The sequence below is a fragment of the Chenopodium album genome, chromosome 13 (assembly GCF_948465745.1).
Source record: "Chenopodium album chromosome 13, dcCheAlbu1.1, whole genome shotgun sequence".
Classification (NCBI taxonomy): domain Eukaryota; kingdom Viridiplantae; phylum Streptophyta; class Magnoliopsida; order Caryophyllales; family Amaranthaceae; genus Chenopodium; species Chenopodium album.
Window position 1 is genome coordinate 44054527 of NC_137846.1, and position 18257 is coordinate 44072783.

The 18257-nt window shown below is 35.2% G+C and overlaps 1 protein-coding gene across 1 annotated transcript; it reads left to right on the top strand.

The window, feature by feature from the left end:
* The first annotated feature begins 4251 nt into the window (after window positions 1-4251).
* On the top strand, window positions 4252-7605 carry LOC145575555 (uncharacterized). Its single transcript, XM_081633410.1, has 3 exons — window positions 4252-6967; window positions 7086-7164; window positions 7455-7605. The coding sequence occupies exons 1-3, from the start codon at window positions 4252-4254 to the stop codon at window positions 7603-7605; spliced, it is 2946 nt and encodes a 981-aa protein (XP_081489536.1).
* The last annotated feature ends 10652 nt before the right edge of the window (window positions 7606-18257 follow it).

Here is an 18257-nt window from a genome sequence, read left to right on the forward strand (position 1 = left end):
AGTTGAGACTTGTCTTTCTTGGTGGGATGTTGTATGAGAAATTTCCCACAAACAACAAACTGAGGGTAGTAAAACAATTTATGCATCCGGCCGGAAGGCTGTTAAACCAATCCTGGGCCACCCCCTTAAGAGTGGTCGGGAAGCATCTGCACCATGTAGCATCATCTACACTTTGCAAGTACATCAAATTCCTGTACGAGGTAATATGTTCCTCTAGGTTGCCCGCACCATCATAGGCACCAACTAATACACTTTTCACTTTTGCTGGTTGAGGGGACGTTAGTATGTCTTGCGAAAACGGAGGCGGCTTATCTCCCAAATTCAACAAACACATCTGCCAATCAATGGGCTGAGGCTGCGCGGACGTTCCAGCCAGGTAGGGAGTCTGGCCGAACACCTGGCCATACGGCCCATATTGCCCAAAGACTTGGGGAGTTGGCTGTATCAACCCATTGAGTACTTGAGGGGGCTGATATTGTGATGGCTGAATTGGTCTGGGAGTAATGGTATGAGCGGCTTGACTTCTGCTGGAGACGGCCGTGTTGGTGTATTGAGAGAAAGATTGGTTGGAGGCTTCATCCGGCATGGTTGGGGTAGAGGCCGTGTCAGAATATGCGGCCCTCTCCCTTTGCCTGTGCCGAATGTAATCCCTTGCGTCTTTGAAACGCTGTGACGGCTCAATCTCAACTCTTTTTGGCTGTCTGCCCCTCCCCCCAGCCGACTGTGTTTTCGCCAATAGGCTAGAGAGGTTGGTCCCTGGGACTCGGGGTGACCTTCCATGCGGATGACGGAATGGGGTATTACCAGCATCAGTTGCATTGGTCTTGTTTTGTGTTTTCTTGGAAGTACCTCTTCCCCCCTTTTGCTGATTAGCGGCCAACTCTTTGCGGAGCTTACACTACTAGAAAAATATTTATTTGCTGCTATTAATTTGCTGCATTTTTGTTAAAACGCTGCAAATTAAAATGGGTTTTAAATGTACATACTACAAAACTATTAATTTGCAGGGGTTTTTTTATAGAATACGCAGCAAATCGATATTTTCCCCCTTACACTAAACCCTCTCATCCTTACCCGCCCTAACCCCCTAATTCATTTCACTTCTCCCTCCCTCTTTCAACATTTTGCTTAGCTTCTTCTGTGAAAAAAAAGCGTTCTTGCTTCAAACTCCACCACCACACTCTCCACCACCTCACTTTCCACAACCATCGCCGACCGTTCCTCCGTCTCAGTTTCTACAAACGGCCGCCGCAACCTCACCATCGAAGTGCAGGACGAAACCCTAAACAGGTAAATACTTTTTATTTATTTTTTTTTTTTTTTTGTAAATCAACGAGTATCAATTTGAGTTACTCGTAATATTCATCGACTGTCAATTTCACAATCGTTGGGTTTATTGAAGCTAGAAAAAACGGCTCATTGAAGCAAAAAAAAAGTCTAATTTTGGGTTTATTTTTTCGTGAATTGGCTTTCTACCTTGTTCCAAATTTTAATTTTATCAACTTGCTGCTTCTGGGTTGTTCAGATTTGTGGTAAATTTGCTCATTGAAGCTTATACTAGGTTCGACGGCTACAGCAACGGGAACCGGATTGTCTTCTCCGCCACTGACCACGGCTGTATCTGGGGCAGGGCAACCGTATCTGGCCCCAAATCAAAAGCCCAGTTTTTCGTTAAACTGAAAAGGCCTAATTGGAAAGCTCGCTTTGAAATGGCACCCGGACAAGCACAAGGACGATAGTGCTGTTACTGCCAAATTTCAAGATATTAACGAAGCTTACAGAGGTATTCTTTATGCTAATTACTTTAAACTAGCAAAGTAACAAGGTACTTGGAATTGAACATTTGAACCCACCAAGCTATTTATGCACTTGACCGTGACACTATCCCAATCATACTTTTTATGGGGAGGTGTATCCCTTATTCATTAATTATTTGATTCTCTTATAGTGCAACTTTTTTATGTTCTTTGAAGATAATTCATTTGCAATTAAGTTTGGCTGGGAAAAGCTGCATTCTGTTATTATTATGTGATTTTATTGTCACTGGTAACTTCATTTTTTTTTTTTTTTGGTTTGAAAGAAGTAGTAACTTCATTTTATTGATATCATTGACTATTATTTTTTGTTATTTTCGTGCGAAGAGGAAAAATTTCCTCCAATCAATGCAGATTGAGTATTTTTCAGATTGTGATCATTCACTACTCCTTTCAAAACCAGTGACTGCTCTTGTTTGCTGTATTTTGGTCATTCTGTGGTTGTGCTTTTTTGAAACAATGCGTCCTGCTACTTCTTTCTAAAGTTCTTGAACTCGTGGTCATGATTGAGTATTTTTCACTGGCATCTCACGAATTCCAGGAAATTTTTCTCGATTAATTTTCCATCCTGCTTTCTAAATGTAATTTGAGTATGTTGGCTTTCTGCTAGATTCTCAATTCTCACGCTTTCTTTTGTTCATCTGCTTTGATTTGTCAGTTTTGAGTGATCCTACAAAAAGAAAAGGCCTAATTAATTAAGGTATAAAAATTAATTCCCTGTTTTAATGAATAAATGGATTAAGTGGTTCATTGGTAAGAGTTGTTTGTACTTCCTAGAATTTAATAGCGTTGTCTCCGTTCGATACTAATTAGCTAACTATTTTTGGCTTTCATATCTTCTCACACTATATTTTTGAGCATTTATGCGTATGATACTTTCGTAATTTATATGACTTGAGCATTTATAAGTATGATAGATTGATAGTATATTAGACTGATAGTATGATACATTATACGGAGTATTTTTTTAGCATTACTAAGTTATGATTTTTTTTTTAATTTTTTTGGCTAAAAAGTTTTTAATATTAGCTTGTTCATGGTTTTAATTTTTGTCGATTTGCTGCTTATGTGAATTTGGTAATTTTTTGTTAGAATTTTGATACCCATTTAAATCTGTTGATTCAATGAACTGGGTTTGCGTGTGATTTTAGATTTGTTTAGTGAACTGTTGCATTGGTGATTGAGAATATAAGGAATCCATTTTATTGTTCCATTGATTTCATGAATTGAGTTTGATTATAATTAGGATGTATCTGGTGTATGTATTATAATAATGTATGAATAATGAAAGAGGGAAAAGAGTAAAGTCATTGCCTTCAAGGTCAGAATATTAGGCAGAATATTTATTTTAAATGATGATTTAGTGTAATTGGTTACATTTTTATGCTAATGCATTTTTTCACTAGGAAGTTTGTTCAACAAATGAGAAGTGAAGGCCAATCATCTGATCACTTTTGTCCTTGTTAGCTTGGCACCAACTACCTTTAATTGTGACTCTGGTACATTATCTTTCCTTTCATATTTTTCTTTATAGGTTTGTATTGGTCATGCGCATATTTATTATAATTCTTGGTGAGCTACTATTTCTATGACATGGTTATTGCAAGTGGCTATGTATTATGTATTAATTATATATATGCTTCTAAAAATTAAATGTTATGTTTGGTAAAAATTGCATAAGCTTATATGTCCATTGAAACTTACTTGTGGTTATGTTTGAAATATGATGAATTTGTTCCCATGTTTTAACATATTACTTCTACAAAAATATTGTGTTTGTAGTGGTTGGACTGTAGAAATGGATCGAAGTTGGATGTATGGTCCACGAAATTCGATCGAGTTCTTGAGTGGGGTAGAGGAATTTTGCAAATGTGCTTTAGATCATCAATCTAGCATAGAGGATGATGAATTTTATTGTCCTTGCGTCGATTGCCAAAATGTTGAAAAGGTGCAAAATATCACCACACTTAGGGACCATATTATTCGACGTGGATTTCGACAACAATATCATGATTGGTTGTGGCACGGTGAGAGTGGAGTGTTCAGGGGAAATTCTACATTACATTCAATGCATGAGAGATATGTGCAATCTAATGCCGAACTGGAACTAGAACTTGAACATCCACATGTTCATGATGATGAGATTGTTGGGGTACGAGATAATGGGTCTGAACTAGATGAGGATAATGACTTTGATGAGGTTTATGTTGATGAGGAGTATGACATTGAGGAAGACAATATAGAAGAAATGATAAAGGGGGCACAACATGAATTTGATGAACGACCTCATTTATTTGAGAAATTGTCTGAAGCAGCTGAGAAGCAATTATACCCTGGATGTACAGCATATAGCAAGTTATCCGCCGTGCTAACCTTATTCAACTTGAAATAAAAGCATGGTTGGTCTGACACAAGCTTTACATCCTTGCTGGAAGCGATGCAAGATATGCTTCCGAAGGGTCATGAATTGCCTAAGTCGACCTACTATGCCAAGAAGTTGATGTGCCCGTTTGGTTTGGAGTATGAGAAAATAGATGCTTGTCCGAATGATTGTGTATTGTATCAAAACGAATTTGCACATTTGGATAATTGTCCTCGGTGCCATAAGTCTCGTTACAAGTTGCCCGATGGAGTTCAATCCGGGGAGGGAAGTAAAGGCCCTTCTGCTAAAGTGCTTTGGTATATGCCTATAATGCCAAGGTTTCGGCGATTGTTTTCAATAAAGAATGATGCAAAAAATTTAAGGTGGCATGCTGATCGTAGGAAGAAAGATGGACTTCTAAGACACCCGGAAGATTCTCCACAATGGGCTCTTATTGATAATCAATTTCTAGAATTTGGCAAAGAAGAAAGGAATCTTAGGCTTGCCCTATGTACGGATGGAATGAATCCATTTGGTAGTTTGAGCACACAACACAGCACATGGCCAGTTCTCTTGGTTATTTATAACCTTCCTCCTTGGTTGTGTATGAAGCGGAAATATATGATGATGTCGTTGCTGATATCAGGTCCCAAGCAGCCCGGAAACGATATTGATGTCTACCTTGCTCCACTCATCGATGATTTGAAAAAAATGTGGGACGAAGGAATCTCGGTTTTTGATGCTCATTGTAATGAATCTTTTACCTTGCGAGCTATGCTCTTTTGTACAATCAATGACTTTCCAGCTTATGGTAATCTATCAGGGTATAAGATCAAGGGAAAGAAGGCATGTCCAATATGTGAAGACAATACAGAATCTACCTATTTGCCAAATTCTGGGAAGTATGTATATAGAGCTACTCGAAAGTTCCTTGATAGGATGCATCCTTACAGAAAGAAAAAAGCTGCATTTAATGGTAAGGTAGAAGAGGGGATAACTTGTAGGCCATTATTGGGAACAAAAGTTTATGATCGAGTTAGAGGCATTGAAACGGTGTTTGGGAAACCGAATAAAGCCACCGATCCCGAGGTCATTTGGAAGAAGGAGTCAATGTTTTGGAAGCTTGAATATTGGCAACATTTACCTGTTAGACATTGTTTGGATGTCATGCATATAGAAAAGAATGTGTGTGATGCCATCCTCGGTACATTGTTTAACATTCCAAACAAGACAAAAGATGGGGTAAAGGTTCGCAAAGATATGATGGAAATGAAGATTCGACCAGAGTTATGGCCCGTGATTAAGGAAAATGCAAGGAAAGGAAAGGGCACCTCATCGTATTTGCCTCCCGCTTGTTATACATTGTCTCGAGAGGAGAAGAGGAAATTCTGTGAATGCCTTTATGACATAAAGGTTCCTAGTGGATATTCATCCAACATTAAAAGACTCATCTCTAAGACCGACTTGAAATTGGTTGGCATGAAATCCCATGATTATCATGTCATGATGCAAGTGTTCTTGCCGATTGCTATTCGTGGGATATTGCCTAAGCATGTTAGAGATGCCATCACGAGACTTTGTTCATTTTTCAATACTATATGCAATAAGGTACTTGATCCGAAAAAGTTAGATAGTTTGCAATCAGAGGTCATCGTAACATTGTGTCAATTTGAAATGTATTTCCCGCCTTCCTTCTTTGACATAATGGTTCATTTGGTCATTCATCTAGTTCGAGAGATTAAGCTTTGTGGTCCGGTCTTTATGAGATGGGCTTACCCATTTGAAAGACATATGGGATCCATGCAACATAAGGTGAGGAATCCAGCTCGACCAGAAGCTTGTATTGTTCAAGGGACGGTGGCAGAGGAGGTTGGTAACTTCATTGCTGAGTTTGTGTCCAGAGCACAACCTATTGGACTCCCAAAATCTCGACATGAAGGGAGGCTTGATGGTAAGGGTACAGTTGGCGGTAAAGATATATTCGCCCCTCCAGACAAGTATATGCAAGCTCACCTCTTTGTATTACATCATGTTACGGAGGTTCATCCTTACCTTGACAAGCATATGAGTGAGTTGAGATCAAAAAATCCTTCCAAAGGTGAAAGGGCCCTGATGTTAGAACATAATCGCCTTTTTGTTGATTGGTTTCGTGATGAAGTGATGCATGAGTTGTCTGAAACAGGAAACATCGTCTCTGAAACGATAAAATGGTTAGCATATGGTCCTCAAGAAACTATACGCTCTTATGAAGGGTATGACATCAATGGATATAGTTTCTATACTGAACGCCAAGATAAAAAGTCAAGGACCGTGCAAAATAGTGGCGTTACGGTTGTTGCTTCTTCTAGAGAATTTTCAAGTGCCAAGGATAAGTCCCCAATTGATGCGACCTTATCATACTATGGAGTAATCCAGGAAATTTGGGAGCTTGATTACACAGAATTCAAAGTTCCACTATTTCAATGCAAGTGGTCTGATAAAGGGCGACGTGGTGTGAAAAAGGATGGACCATTCAATTACACTTTAGTGAACAAGAGTCGTTTCCGTGACACTGCAGAGCCATTTATATTAGCATCACAAGCTAAACAAGTGTTCTACGTAAGGGACATCGTTGACAATGAATGGTATGTTGTTGTTCAAGGGAAGAGATACATTCTTGGGATAGGTGATGTAGATGATGAAGAAGAGTATGATAAGTTTGATGACACGCCACCATTCTCAATTCCAGATTGTCATGTACCAGAAGGACTAGATGTTGACACTAATTATATGCGCGTAGATCACCAAGAAGGCATTACTGTCGAAAAACCTTAATGATCAGTTTATGTTGATCATAGAGCATTATTACTTCAGTTACTATTTTGTGTATTTTAGTGTCAGTGATAGTTCTTAATGTTTCTGTAATGTAGTTATTAAGTACTTCAGATGCTATTTTGTGTATTTTAGTGTCGCTGACAGTTCTGCTTGTTTCTGTATTGTAGTTATTGTGTACTTCAGCTACTATGTATTTCAAATTGGTCTAGCAAACCTCTGCATTTGGATTATCTACCTCTCTGCCAGTTTTAGTGCTTTTTTAAAAAAAATTGTATTCAAACACTAATCCTGATGAGTTAGTTTCAAGCACAAAATATGAATTTCACATCATATGTCTGACAGTAACATGGAATTGGAGGCTAATCTCAGCCACATACAATTCCTCAAAAATAACTTCTTTTGTATTTCCAGTTTCTTACCTATGATGTTGTGAGGTGTTTCTGATTATTTTTGTACACTCGTAGGTTAAGGATCATGGCTTGTAATGCTGAATTTGATGGTGATATGGAAGCTGATGATGACGAAGAATTGTCTGATAAATCTGAGAGTGATCCCGAGTATGATGTTGAAGTAGAGGTTGATAAGGGTGAACCAGAGGACATTGCTAATGATTAATTAGAGCAAATGTTTGATAATTATGAAAGGATGGCTGATGCGGCTTTTGTGTCTGATGTCGTTATGACAATTGCAACACCTTCTACTGCTGCAAATATGACCCATCAAGCTGTGAAAAATGCTAAGAAAGGGATGTGTACAGGAAGAGGTCGTGGCACTGGTAAAGGAAGATGTCCGACTAGAGGTTTAAGAGTGAATGAACCTATGCACCTTGAATTTGATCGTTTTTTGCGTCCAACTGGGAAATGGAGGTTTAAGTATGGTCAGCAGCTTGGCTTGTGTATACGCAAGCTGAACATCAATTGGGAATGGGGTACTACTGTCAGTGAAGGTTTAAAGAATACTTTGTGGCAAGAGACACAAGTAACTCTAATTCAAAAGCTATCACCTTTTATTAACTAGTTATCTAAAATTTAATATTGTCACCTCTGAATTATGCAAATGGGGCTGCTGTTATACTGTAAATGTGAATAACTTAATGTAAATGATTAACTGATGTGTTTCTCCACTTATATTATTATTCCTAACAGGCCCAATTCCATATACCTGATGATCCAGAGATAAAAAAGGTGTTTTTAAGTGCAGTAGCTAAGAGATTTGGAGATTTTAAAGCTAAACTAGTGTCTGGCTGGATAATTTTCACGCGAAAAAAGTCCAAACAAGAGGAAGGTCGCGAGCCATACCAACTTTACAGACACATAAACGAAGGAGATTGGAAATTATTTAAAAAAACAAAGATGTCCGATACATCAAAGGTAATATCATTATTTTAATTTATTGGCAATTTAATAAATAAAGTATTGAATTTAACCAAAACAAAATTCATGATTAGGCAAAGCGAGAGAAGGCCCAGAAGAGTGCGAGTATGAATATACATCATCATGGTATGGGGCAGAGAAACTACGAGGACAGCAGAAAGATTTGGATTGAGGAGGGTTTTTATCCGTCTCGCAAATCCACATCGTCAAAATCATGCAAGGAAAAAACCAAAGAAATTACCATTGAAATCAATCGAGGTGATGATTGGTTATGTGCAATGCATAGGAAGGACAAGGCAACTGGTAAAAGATACATCCCGAACTCCAAAACTAAGGAAGTGGCTGATGCATATGTAAGTATAATTTTTACGTAATACTAAATGCAAGATCATTGTTCATGTTAAATTTTACTATGCTATAGACTAAGGAATCTTGCTGTAAATTAATAGAATAGTAAAATGAAAGAGAGGAATGCTTGAGGATTTTTAATTTTTAATTTTCCGTGCCTGATATATTAATCAAACTATTGTCACCTATGTATAATGCAGCTGAGTCAAATTATTCAAGTTTTTTGATAAGTTTTATTAATGCTTTATAATTGATTTTTAATTTACACAGCTTGACTATCGAGAGAAGCAAGAAAAAGGAGAATTTACTCCACACCGAAACAAGGATGCATTATTCATGGCTTTTGGGCAGAAGCCTGATCATACGGGTCGTGCAAGAGGTTTTGGAGGTGTTAACGTCGGGATCAAGAAGGCATTTGGCAAGGAAGTAGGAAGGACCAAGTGTAGCAAAACTAGAACTTCAACTGAAGAACGAGAAGCTTTAAAAATTGAACTTCGTCAAGAGTTGAAAGAGGAGTTTAATGAAATCATGAGGGACAAAATGTCTTCATACTTACTTGACATGGGCTTCAAATTGCCTAATGATACTACCTGTAAACTGGGGCAAGATACCAGTACCGGTGAGCCTTCTACTTCACCATCAAAGCAGAACGAGCTTCTGCCACTTGACCTACAGGTAAATACTTTTGCAATGAACTTAATACTTAACATTCTTGGTTGTAGGTAGAAAATGACTAACTATGTTTAATTAAATTGTAGGGTAAGACTTTATGTAATTTACTTCTAAAGGATCCTGAAACGTTATCGATATATGACGTGGGGAGTGCTACTGCTTATCCACTTGTTCAGAATGAATTGGTTCATCTTATGGCCATCTTACCTGGTCATGTGAAGGTGGAAATTCATACTATACATGAGGAGTTTTATGGCCTACCACTGCCCGTTCCTATCCCGACGTTTGAGATCGAAGTGTTACAACATGGGATTAATACATTTGTACAATGGCCGTTGTCATTGATAAAATGCCAGACTGAGGTAAGTTTTCATGTCTGACATACTTTTAATTTTTTTTATCCAGACCCTTTTTAAATTAACTAAATAAAAGCTGAAATTACTTTAGCAAATCAACATTTTTAGACCCTTATTAAATTAAGTAACTTAATTACATTACACATTTTAGGAATCACTCCAACCAAAGAAACTCAAGCCTTTGTCACCAGAGATCGCAAGCAATGACTTACGCTCTGGAGAGGCAACCCAAAGAACCGTACTTGTTCCTCAAATGTTGATGGAATCTCTTACCCCGGATTGTCAGTGGCTGGCAACATTTTTTGACTCATTGCCAGATGGGGAACCCATTGCTGTAATATTAGATCACACTATATTTCATTTTGAAAAGGATGGGATTGCATGGGTAAATAAGGAGGATGCCTCTCAGTTCTTAAGAGGAGCGAAGCTGAACATATCAATTATTCAAGTATTCATGAGGTAATAAGCAAGCCATTGTGTCATAGTGATTACAAATTTTGCGTTTATATGCACCTCCCTGTTATCATAACATACATTAAGTTGATTTTGTATATCTAGGTTACTTCAACAAGATTTAAAATCAAAAGGCAAAGCTTTTGTGGTTGGGTGGTTGTGTCCAGAGCAAACTTGTGAAACAAAAATCCGTAAGAGCTTGCATGAAATTCATGACTATGTCTTCAAAGCAGTAAGCAAATCAGTTGAAAATGGGGCAAAATTCATTATGGCACCAATTTTTCAAGAGTAAGTATGTAGTAACAAAGTTCCATATGGTGTACCCTTTAAGTATACATACATGTGATGAATTTTACATTCTTACCTTTTGGCATAGGGAACATTGGATGCTTTTGGTAATATGTGTACCTACTTGCACTATTTATCAATTTGACTCTGCTCGATCAACCACGACAAGGAGAAATGTTAAAATGAAGACTATTGTGAGCTTGTAAGTCTATTTTATTGTTTCTTGTTTCTATATATACATTATATGTAAGACATATGCAACAAGTAATATACTTATAATTCTACCTTTGATCCGAAAATGAATAGTTTTTTCACGAGGTTTAAGCTAAATGGAAACCGTGTGAATAGAAAAGAACCTCTATGGAAACTTGTGAAGGTAAGTAAATAGTATGTTTTAGATGATATCGTATGAATGGAATCTATTTTGGTACCCTTAAAACAATTATACACCTTAATCTGTTTTTTTTTTTTATTGAATTTTACTTAGTGTGCTCAACAAAGAGGTGGTACCGAGTGTGGCTTTTACACAATGAGATACATGTATGACATACTCTCCAAATACAGTGAAGCAAATGATATTGATGAGGTATGAGTATGACCTTTCATTCTTATCATTACAAATGTCTTCAAAATGAATCTTTTATTTATATATAGCCTTATTTGAACCATATAAAGGTATCCAACAAATTAAAGGCGTTTTTTTTTTATTATTTTTTTATTAGGGACAGTAGCTTCACAGTTGCATCATTTATTATATTTTTTTTTTTGGTAAATCACAGTTGCATTATTTTGAATTTAGCCTGTTTTCAGGACAATGTGCTAACTAATTTATGTGCCCACTGAACCTTTGTTAAAGTAATAATCTATTTGATGCTTCAGTTGGTGTTTGGAATTATACTTAGTACACATATTAAGGAGGCATTAATCAACATATCCTTTGTTTTTGTGCATCAAAGCTAGCATGGCTCTCGGGTTAGAACACAACCTAGTTATATGATCGGGGGAGGGGGGCAACTCTCTACTATGTTATTATTATTGTTATTAAAATTACTTTGATGACTTACTATATATATTTTATCATGTTCATAGGTTTGCATGTCTTTAAATGAAGATCCTTACACTGATGATGATATTGAAGAAGTGCGGAACATATGGGCATCGTATTTCACTAATCATTGCGTGTGATCATAGTTTCGCGGCAACATTTTTTGACTTTTGTTTTGGATTGATATTTTTTGTATGTAGAAAATTGAATCGTACAATACAATTTATCATATGTATTGTGGTAATCTAATTTTGGGCTAATTTAAAGTATTTTGTTCATAAAGTTCAGGAATACAGGTCCTTCATGGATATATTACCCGTAAAAACAGAGGAGGTGCTGTCGAAATTTTGATTTATTAATTATATATTATCAAATAATGGATTTTTTTTTATAAAAAATACTATTAATTAGTAGCGGGTGTTACACATAAAGCGCAGCAAATAATTTATTATTCTATTAGTAGAATGCATTTATTTGCGGGGGTTAAAATAGAAATCCGCCGCAAATAAATGCATTGATTTGCAGCGGATGTCGACGCAGCAAATCAATCAATTGATTTGCTGCCCTGGCGTTTGCTGCCATCCAAAAATCGCAGCAAATTAATGATTTTTGACCGCTGCAAATAAATGTTTTTCTAGTAGTGTTAGTCAGCTCGGCCATTAGGGTAGCTGGGGTAACAGGAGGTTGTTCGGCCTCTTCAAATGAGGCAGTCAAAGGATTGCTTGAATGTATGGTGGTACGTATGTCTTCTACATATCCGTCCTCGCCTGGACGAGGACCAGAATTAGGTGTCTGACCATCTATTGCCATAACGGACGAGTATCCCCACAGACGGCGCCAAATGTTTCACGGTTTTTTGTGATCTCCTCGGATACTGGTCACGCTCTACTGACAATGAGACTCGGACACCTGCAAAACAACGAATATTCCGGTGATCGGAATATTCGCCTCCGACGATCAAGTTAGTGATCGGAAATCGGAAAAGCTAGAGAGAGAAAGTAGAGAGAAGTTTGAGCTTTTTAATGCTCTGTATTTATGTTATGTCGTAATCCACCCCTCCCATCATAAATGATTGGGGTATTTATAGGGGTGGGAACATGTGCCCCTCTAGGGTTTGTACCCTAGAATGTCGTGACGTGATTGACTGCGCAATCAGGGGTCGCCACGTGTCATGGGGGGCGCCGTTTTATGGCTTTCAAGGGTTTCTCGGGATTTGGGCCTGATGTAATCAGGGCCTTTTTCTCTTTCTGATGTTATATTGTGTATTTAAAGATAGCTGACATGTGTCACCCTGTCAGGTGGACACGTGTCATACTCTCATAGGGCCACGTGTCGCCTTCTTATTGGGCCACGTGTCACTATGAGATTGGGCCACGTACCTGGGGTATTTTTACCCTAAACAGGTGCGACATCCTTAGCGGTCGGTTCAACAACAATCTTAGGTTTGGGTTTAATATGGTCGATGACCAAATTACCATGGCAATGAAGTTGGAATAGGATAGACCGGTTGTTGTATTGAGTACCATGGTAATAAAAAAAATTAAAAATAAAAAAAATAATAATAAAAAAACAATAGGGATGCAAGTCTTGATGTTTGTGACCAAGGTCACGGGATGGATCTTGGAGGATTCGGCCATGGTGAATGGAAATGAAGAGAAAATGAAGAAGAAGAGCGGAAAAGAACTAGGTCGGATCGTAACCTAGACTCGTGATAGCATGATAGAATATGAAAAATCACTACTACAAAAATGCTCAAAAAGACCTCAAATAAGAGACCATTTAATTAAATAAGTGGTCTCTTTGTTTCAAGAGACCAAATATTTTAAATAAATGTTCTCTTAGGTGCAATCATAAGGAAATAAAAATGAAGGAGAGACCACAATTCTGAAATAAATGGTCTCTCTTTTCTTATTTATTCAATTATAAAAAAAAAGAGAGACCATTTATCTTAAATAAATGGGTTTTTTTTTTATTTAATTAATTTAAGAAAGCAGAGACCATTTCTCTTAAATAAATAGTCTCTCTTTCTCTCTCTCTTTTTATATATATATATATATATATATATATATATATATATATATATATATATATATATATATATATATATATATATATATATATAAAATAATTAAAAAAACCTAATCCCTAAATTGATGAACCCGCCACCCACTCATTTCAGCATCTTCCTTTCTGTCTCTTCTTCTTACCACATCCCACCATCTCCCCCTATCAGTTTCTCTTTCCTGATATTAGATATGCTACGGTTTTTGCTTTGTCGCCCCATTCCTCTTTCCTCAAAAATTTGCTGCTCACTGATTTTCTTTTTCCTTCAATTGCCTTAAACTTCATCTATGTCTCTCAAATTTTGATTTAAACTTGTAAGCTAGATACCCGGTTCCCTTTCCCCGTCATGTTTTTCCTCGTTCAAATCGCCAACCCTAACCTCAAAGCCCCAATTCAACGACTCCAATGTCAGTTTGTAAATCTCGGTGGTTTTCTCGACATCCCGTCCGTCCTTGTTCAGTTTTTAACGGCGTCGGACTGTAGCAGCCTAGCCGCTTTTTATCTTCGAAGTTGGTTCCGCTTAAATGAGATTCCTTCATGTGAGGTTTATTTGCAACAAGGTTGGGGTGAAGTGAAGGTGGGTTATTTCTCTATGTTGAGGTTTTTTTTTTTTTTTTTTTTTTTTTTTTTTTACGTCTATAATTTGTTTTACAGGGAAGTGAATTTTCGAACTTTTAAATTCATTTAAAATAAGTTAATAAACATCTCTTTCTAAAAAGTGGAGGATGATGTGTGTTGTTTTAATGTATTAGTTGTATTAAACCTCTCACTTCTGCTACTAGTTGTGGTACCTGGTTTTTTGTGGACAAAGATTAGTCTATAAATATTTCATTTAAGTGTTTGATAAGACTTATAAACAAAATTTAGAGTCGCCACCTTATTTTTATCTGAATAAGGACGAAATTTTAAAACAGTCAATTTTAAGAAATAAAACTAAAAAAAAAAAATCAACTGTTAACTCCATAAAGATAAATAAGGCACAGGGTTCAGGTTAAGAGAATCGAACGTCTGGAACTCGTCTTCCCTTCCGTTCTATGGAACGGGCTCTTACTATTGCGTTGTTAAAAATCAAGTTTTAAGACATATTAATCACGAAAAAAAATGATATAATAATTAATATAAGGTAGGTTTGAGCACCAAAGTTGCACTACGTACCGATCATAGTGAGATTTTGAATTCACTCACGGATCAAAACCTTCGTAGTTCGGACTGATGTCATGTTTTAAGTAACCAATTTCATTGGGTTTTTAATTTGGGTAATTGACATAAATGTCATTTTTTGTAAGTGGGATTTTTGTGATCTTTGACGGATTCACTCATAAAAGTAAAATGAACCACCTTGGTTGAGGAAAATCACCCTGATTAGTGATCACCAAAAATGTCTTTTGAACAAGACAATTCAACAAATGCATCCCAATTGACGACTTTTTGGTGGGTCAAAGTATTTTTTGAGTGAAACTGGAAGGGTTCACTGTATAATCTCACTCAAGGGTTTTTGTAAGGTTTTAATTTAAGGGTTATGTGTTTAGGCGTAATGGAACTGACCAAATAAAACACGACACCTGTCAAGGCCTTACTTCCAAATAAAATGGAACAATAAACTATTTAATCATATCCGATTGTCAATTAATCCATCGGGTAATTATAATGGGATATAAACTTATTTTTATGGAGATGGATAATTGTTACAATCTTATACAACTAAATAATTAATCTTAAACCTCATGTTTGGAAATGAGGCCATAACCTCATATTAACTATCATTAATTATTAAAACAAACAAGCAAAGTTATGATTCATTCTGGCGTCGCGAAAGGGTTTGAAATAAGAAGGTTCACGAAATAAAAAAAAAAAAAAAAAATTAAAGTTTGTTAAAACTCTTATTTCTGAAGTCATCTTTAGATAAAATTAAAGTTACTTAAAACTCTTAATAATTAAGGTTCTATAAATATAAATACATGATATAGGGTAATATAGGTTCCATGACACCATTAGTTTCTTGAAAATAAATTAATACAATTTTTTTTAAAAAAAAAAAATTAAGAGAAAAACGTGCCTATTTCATCTCTTTAATAGCTTAAACTAAAAAAATCATTAAAAATTATAGAAAAATCGAAAAAATTATTGTGAGATACGGTTGGAAAGCTCTTGAAAAGTTCTATCACTTCAGCTAAAGAAATAGAACTTCTTTTGGACGTAAGGATTATTTTATAGGCCATCTTTGGGACGTAGTAAGTAACTCTTCACTCTTGAACATCCTTTACATAAACTCTTAATTCCTTAGGTCTTTAAGCTCACTTTAAGAAGGAAATTTTTAAAAATATATATCTTAGACAAACACATGAATGTATTAACCTTTCATATTTAAAATGCATTAGAAAGAGATGCAATGTAAAATGCAATTAACCCCCCCTCTTTGTAACCTATCACCTCGCCAATAGTCTTGGCTTTCTAATGTGGAGTAATGAAAGATTTAGGGCTAATTTAGCACCTAATATCGTCATTACCCCTATTGGTATCATCACATGGAAACAAACACATTAGTTAGCATAATAATAACAATTAAGGAAATTAAGAAAGGAATAAAGATAATACCTTGAGCTAGATGTAGCAATTTTTTGGATAACCTCTTTTGTTTATCAAGGATGAAAAGATGATAACTCCTTAATTAAAATGCAATAAAAGAGACTAAGTGATATTTTTTTGGAATTTTGAGATATTAAAAGAAATTAGTGCAAAATAAAGCTAATGAACTTTTTTGTTTTTTTTTTTATTTTTGATTATAGAAAATAAACTTGAAAAATAAAACTAAATCTTAAGAAATAAACCTTTTTTTTTTTTTTGGTTTTAATATAGAATAGGAATACTTAATTAATTAACTAATTTTTTAACAAAGATGAAAATAACAACAATACTTGAACTTGAAATATTTTTTTTATAGGGATTGAAGATAATAACAATACTTAAATAAAATAACAACTTAATTAATATGATGCTTTAAATAAGCTAATAACTTAAAAATAAAGCTAAATTACAGAGATTTTAACTAAAGAAAAATATTAGAGGAGAATTTTTAGAGAGAGAATTTGTAGGAAATTTTGATGTCATAAAATGAGAAAATTAGGGGGTATTTATAGGAAAATAAAGGGGTTAATTTGTAAATAAAAAAAAAGTAAATAAAATATAATTCAAGGATTATTTTGGTAAAATATCAAGATTTTGGTAATAATGAGAATCTTGATATTAAATTTTTTCGTTTTATATGTTAAAAAATTACTTAATCTGTTTTGTAACACTTAAACTGATAAAATAAAGAAAACCCTAATTAAATCAGACTATAATATTCACATAATAAAAAGGTTCTAAAATGTCATGATATTACAAAAAGAAAATATATAACCAAATCATGTCACAACTCAAAAATACTCACATGGTATACGTATAGCAGAGTGTTTAAATTTATTTAGTGATTATTATACTCACCAAGGTACTAAAATAATACTTATAAAATAAACATCTCCCTAAGATGTCAGCTCTGAAAGTTACACAAAGACATTAGGTAATAATACTAGTAGGGTTGGACAAAATATTTTCAGAGTTAAAAAAAAAATAAAAAAAAAATAACCCTTGCCCTTATTAGACAGTACATATAAATTACCAAAGAAACATCTAACCATATGACAAAATCTTATAAATACGAGAATTACAAACAATAACCCTTACTAAAAGTATAAAGTAAGGTACATCATATAAAATTATGATGATGATTACTCGTGAATGACAATTTCCAAAACAAGAGAATTAGAAATATGTTACCCCCTTAGATAAACATGCATAATGACAATATATACTACGTTGAAGTTAAACAGCTGAATTCATATGTGTCCTTTCATCAAATACTAAAAAGTATATATTGAGAAGCAAGTGACTTTTGACAATCAACCGTCATTAACAAACCGTTATAAGCAACACTTATCTAAATTGTAATGATTTGACTATAACCATCAAATCATACTTATCCAAGATGGTGTTCGATCGGGTTGCAACAATTGCTAATAATCATCAATTATATCAATTATACTCAAGTCAAAAAGTATAGTGCCCGATCGTAAATAACTAACTTTTGTTCTTGCTCTAATCCTTTGTCTTTCTTAATTAGCCACACCTTAACCGATGCTTATTAAGAAAACAAACATGAAATTAATCTCCAATACTCTAAATTAATCTACAATCCTCCCCCATTTAGAGTATTTAAATAGATTTATTGCATTAAACATCATCAGCATAAAAGACAATCTTATGCATAAATGAAAGTGTACAAAGACTTGAACTCTCACTTAGTGCAATATTCATTCCAAGAATTCGTATTCATTTGGTATCATAAAACGTTTGAACCAAAAACAATACATATTGAAAACTTGAAAATATCACACACACAAGATCAATTACTTGATTACATTAATAATTGACACGTAAAACCATGTGTCCATATATTTTCATAAGTACTTCAAAACTATGCCCAAATAGCTTCTTGAAGCGGCTAAACTTCGTACTTATATAGGTAGACTTCCAACATGCTCTTGTGACCAAAGCACTTTATCAGGATTACTATTAAGTTTAAAAACAACCTCTTTTCATCACAGTAAACCGGAACTTTACCTTGGATGA

Bases quoted from the DNA above. Each gene is read 5' to 3' on its own strand.
- LOC145575555 (XM_081633410.1), top strand. From the start codon at position 4,252: ATGCAAGATATGCTTCCGAAGGGTCATGAATTGCCTAAGTCGACCTAC. The intron at 6,968-7,085 runs GCATTACTGTCG...TCTGTAATGTAG, and splicing joins GCGCGTAGATCACCAAGAAG to TTATTAAGTACTTCAGATGC. The intron at 7,165-7,454 runs GTACTTCAGCTA...GTACACTCGTAG, and splicing joins TTCTGTATTGTAGTTATTGT to GTTAAGGATCATGGCTTGTA.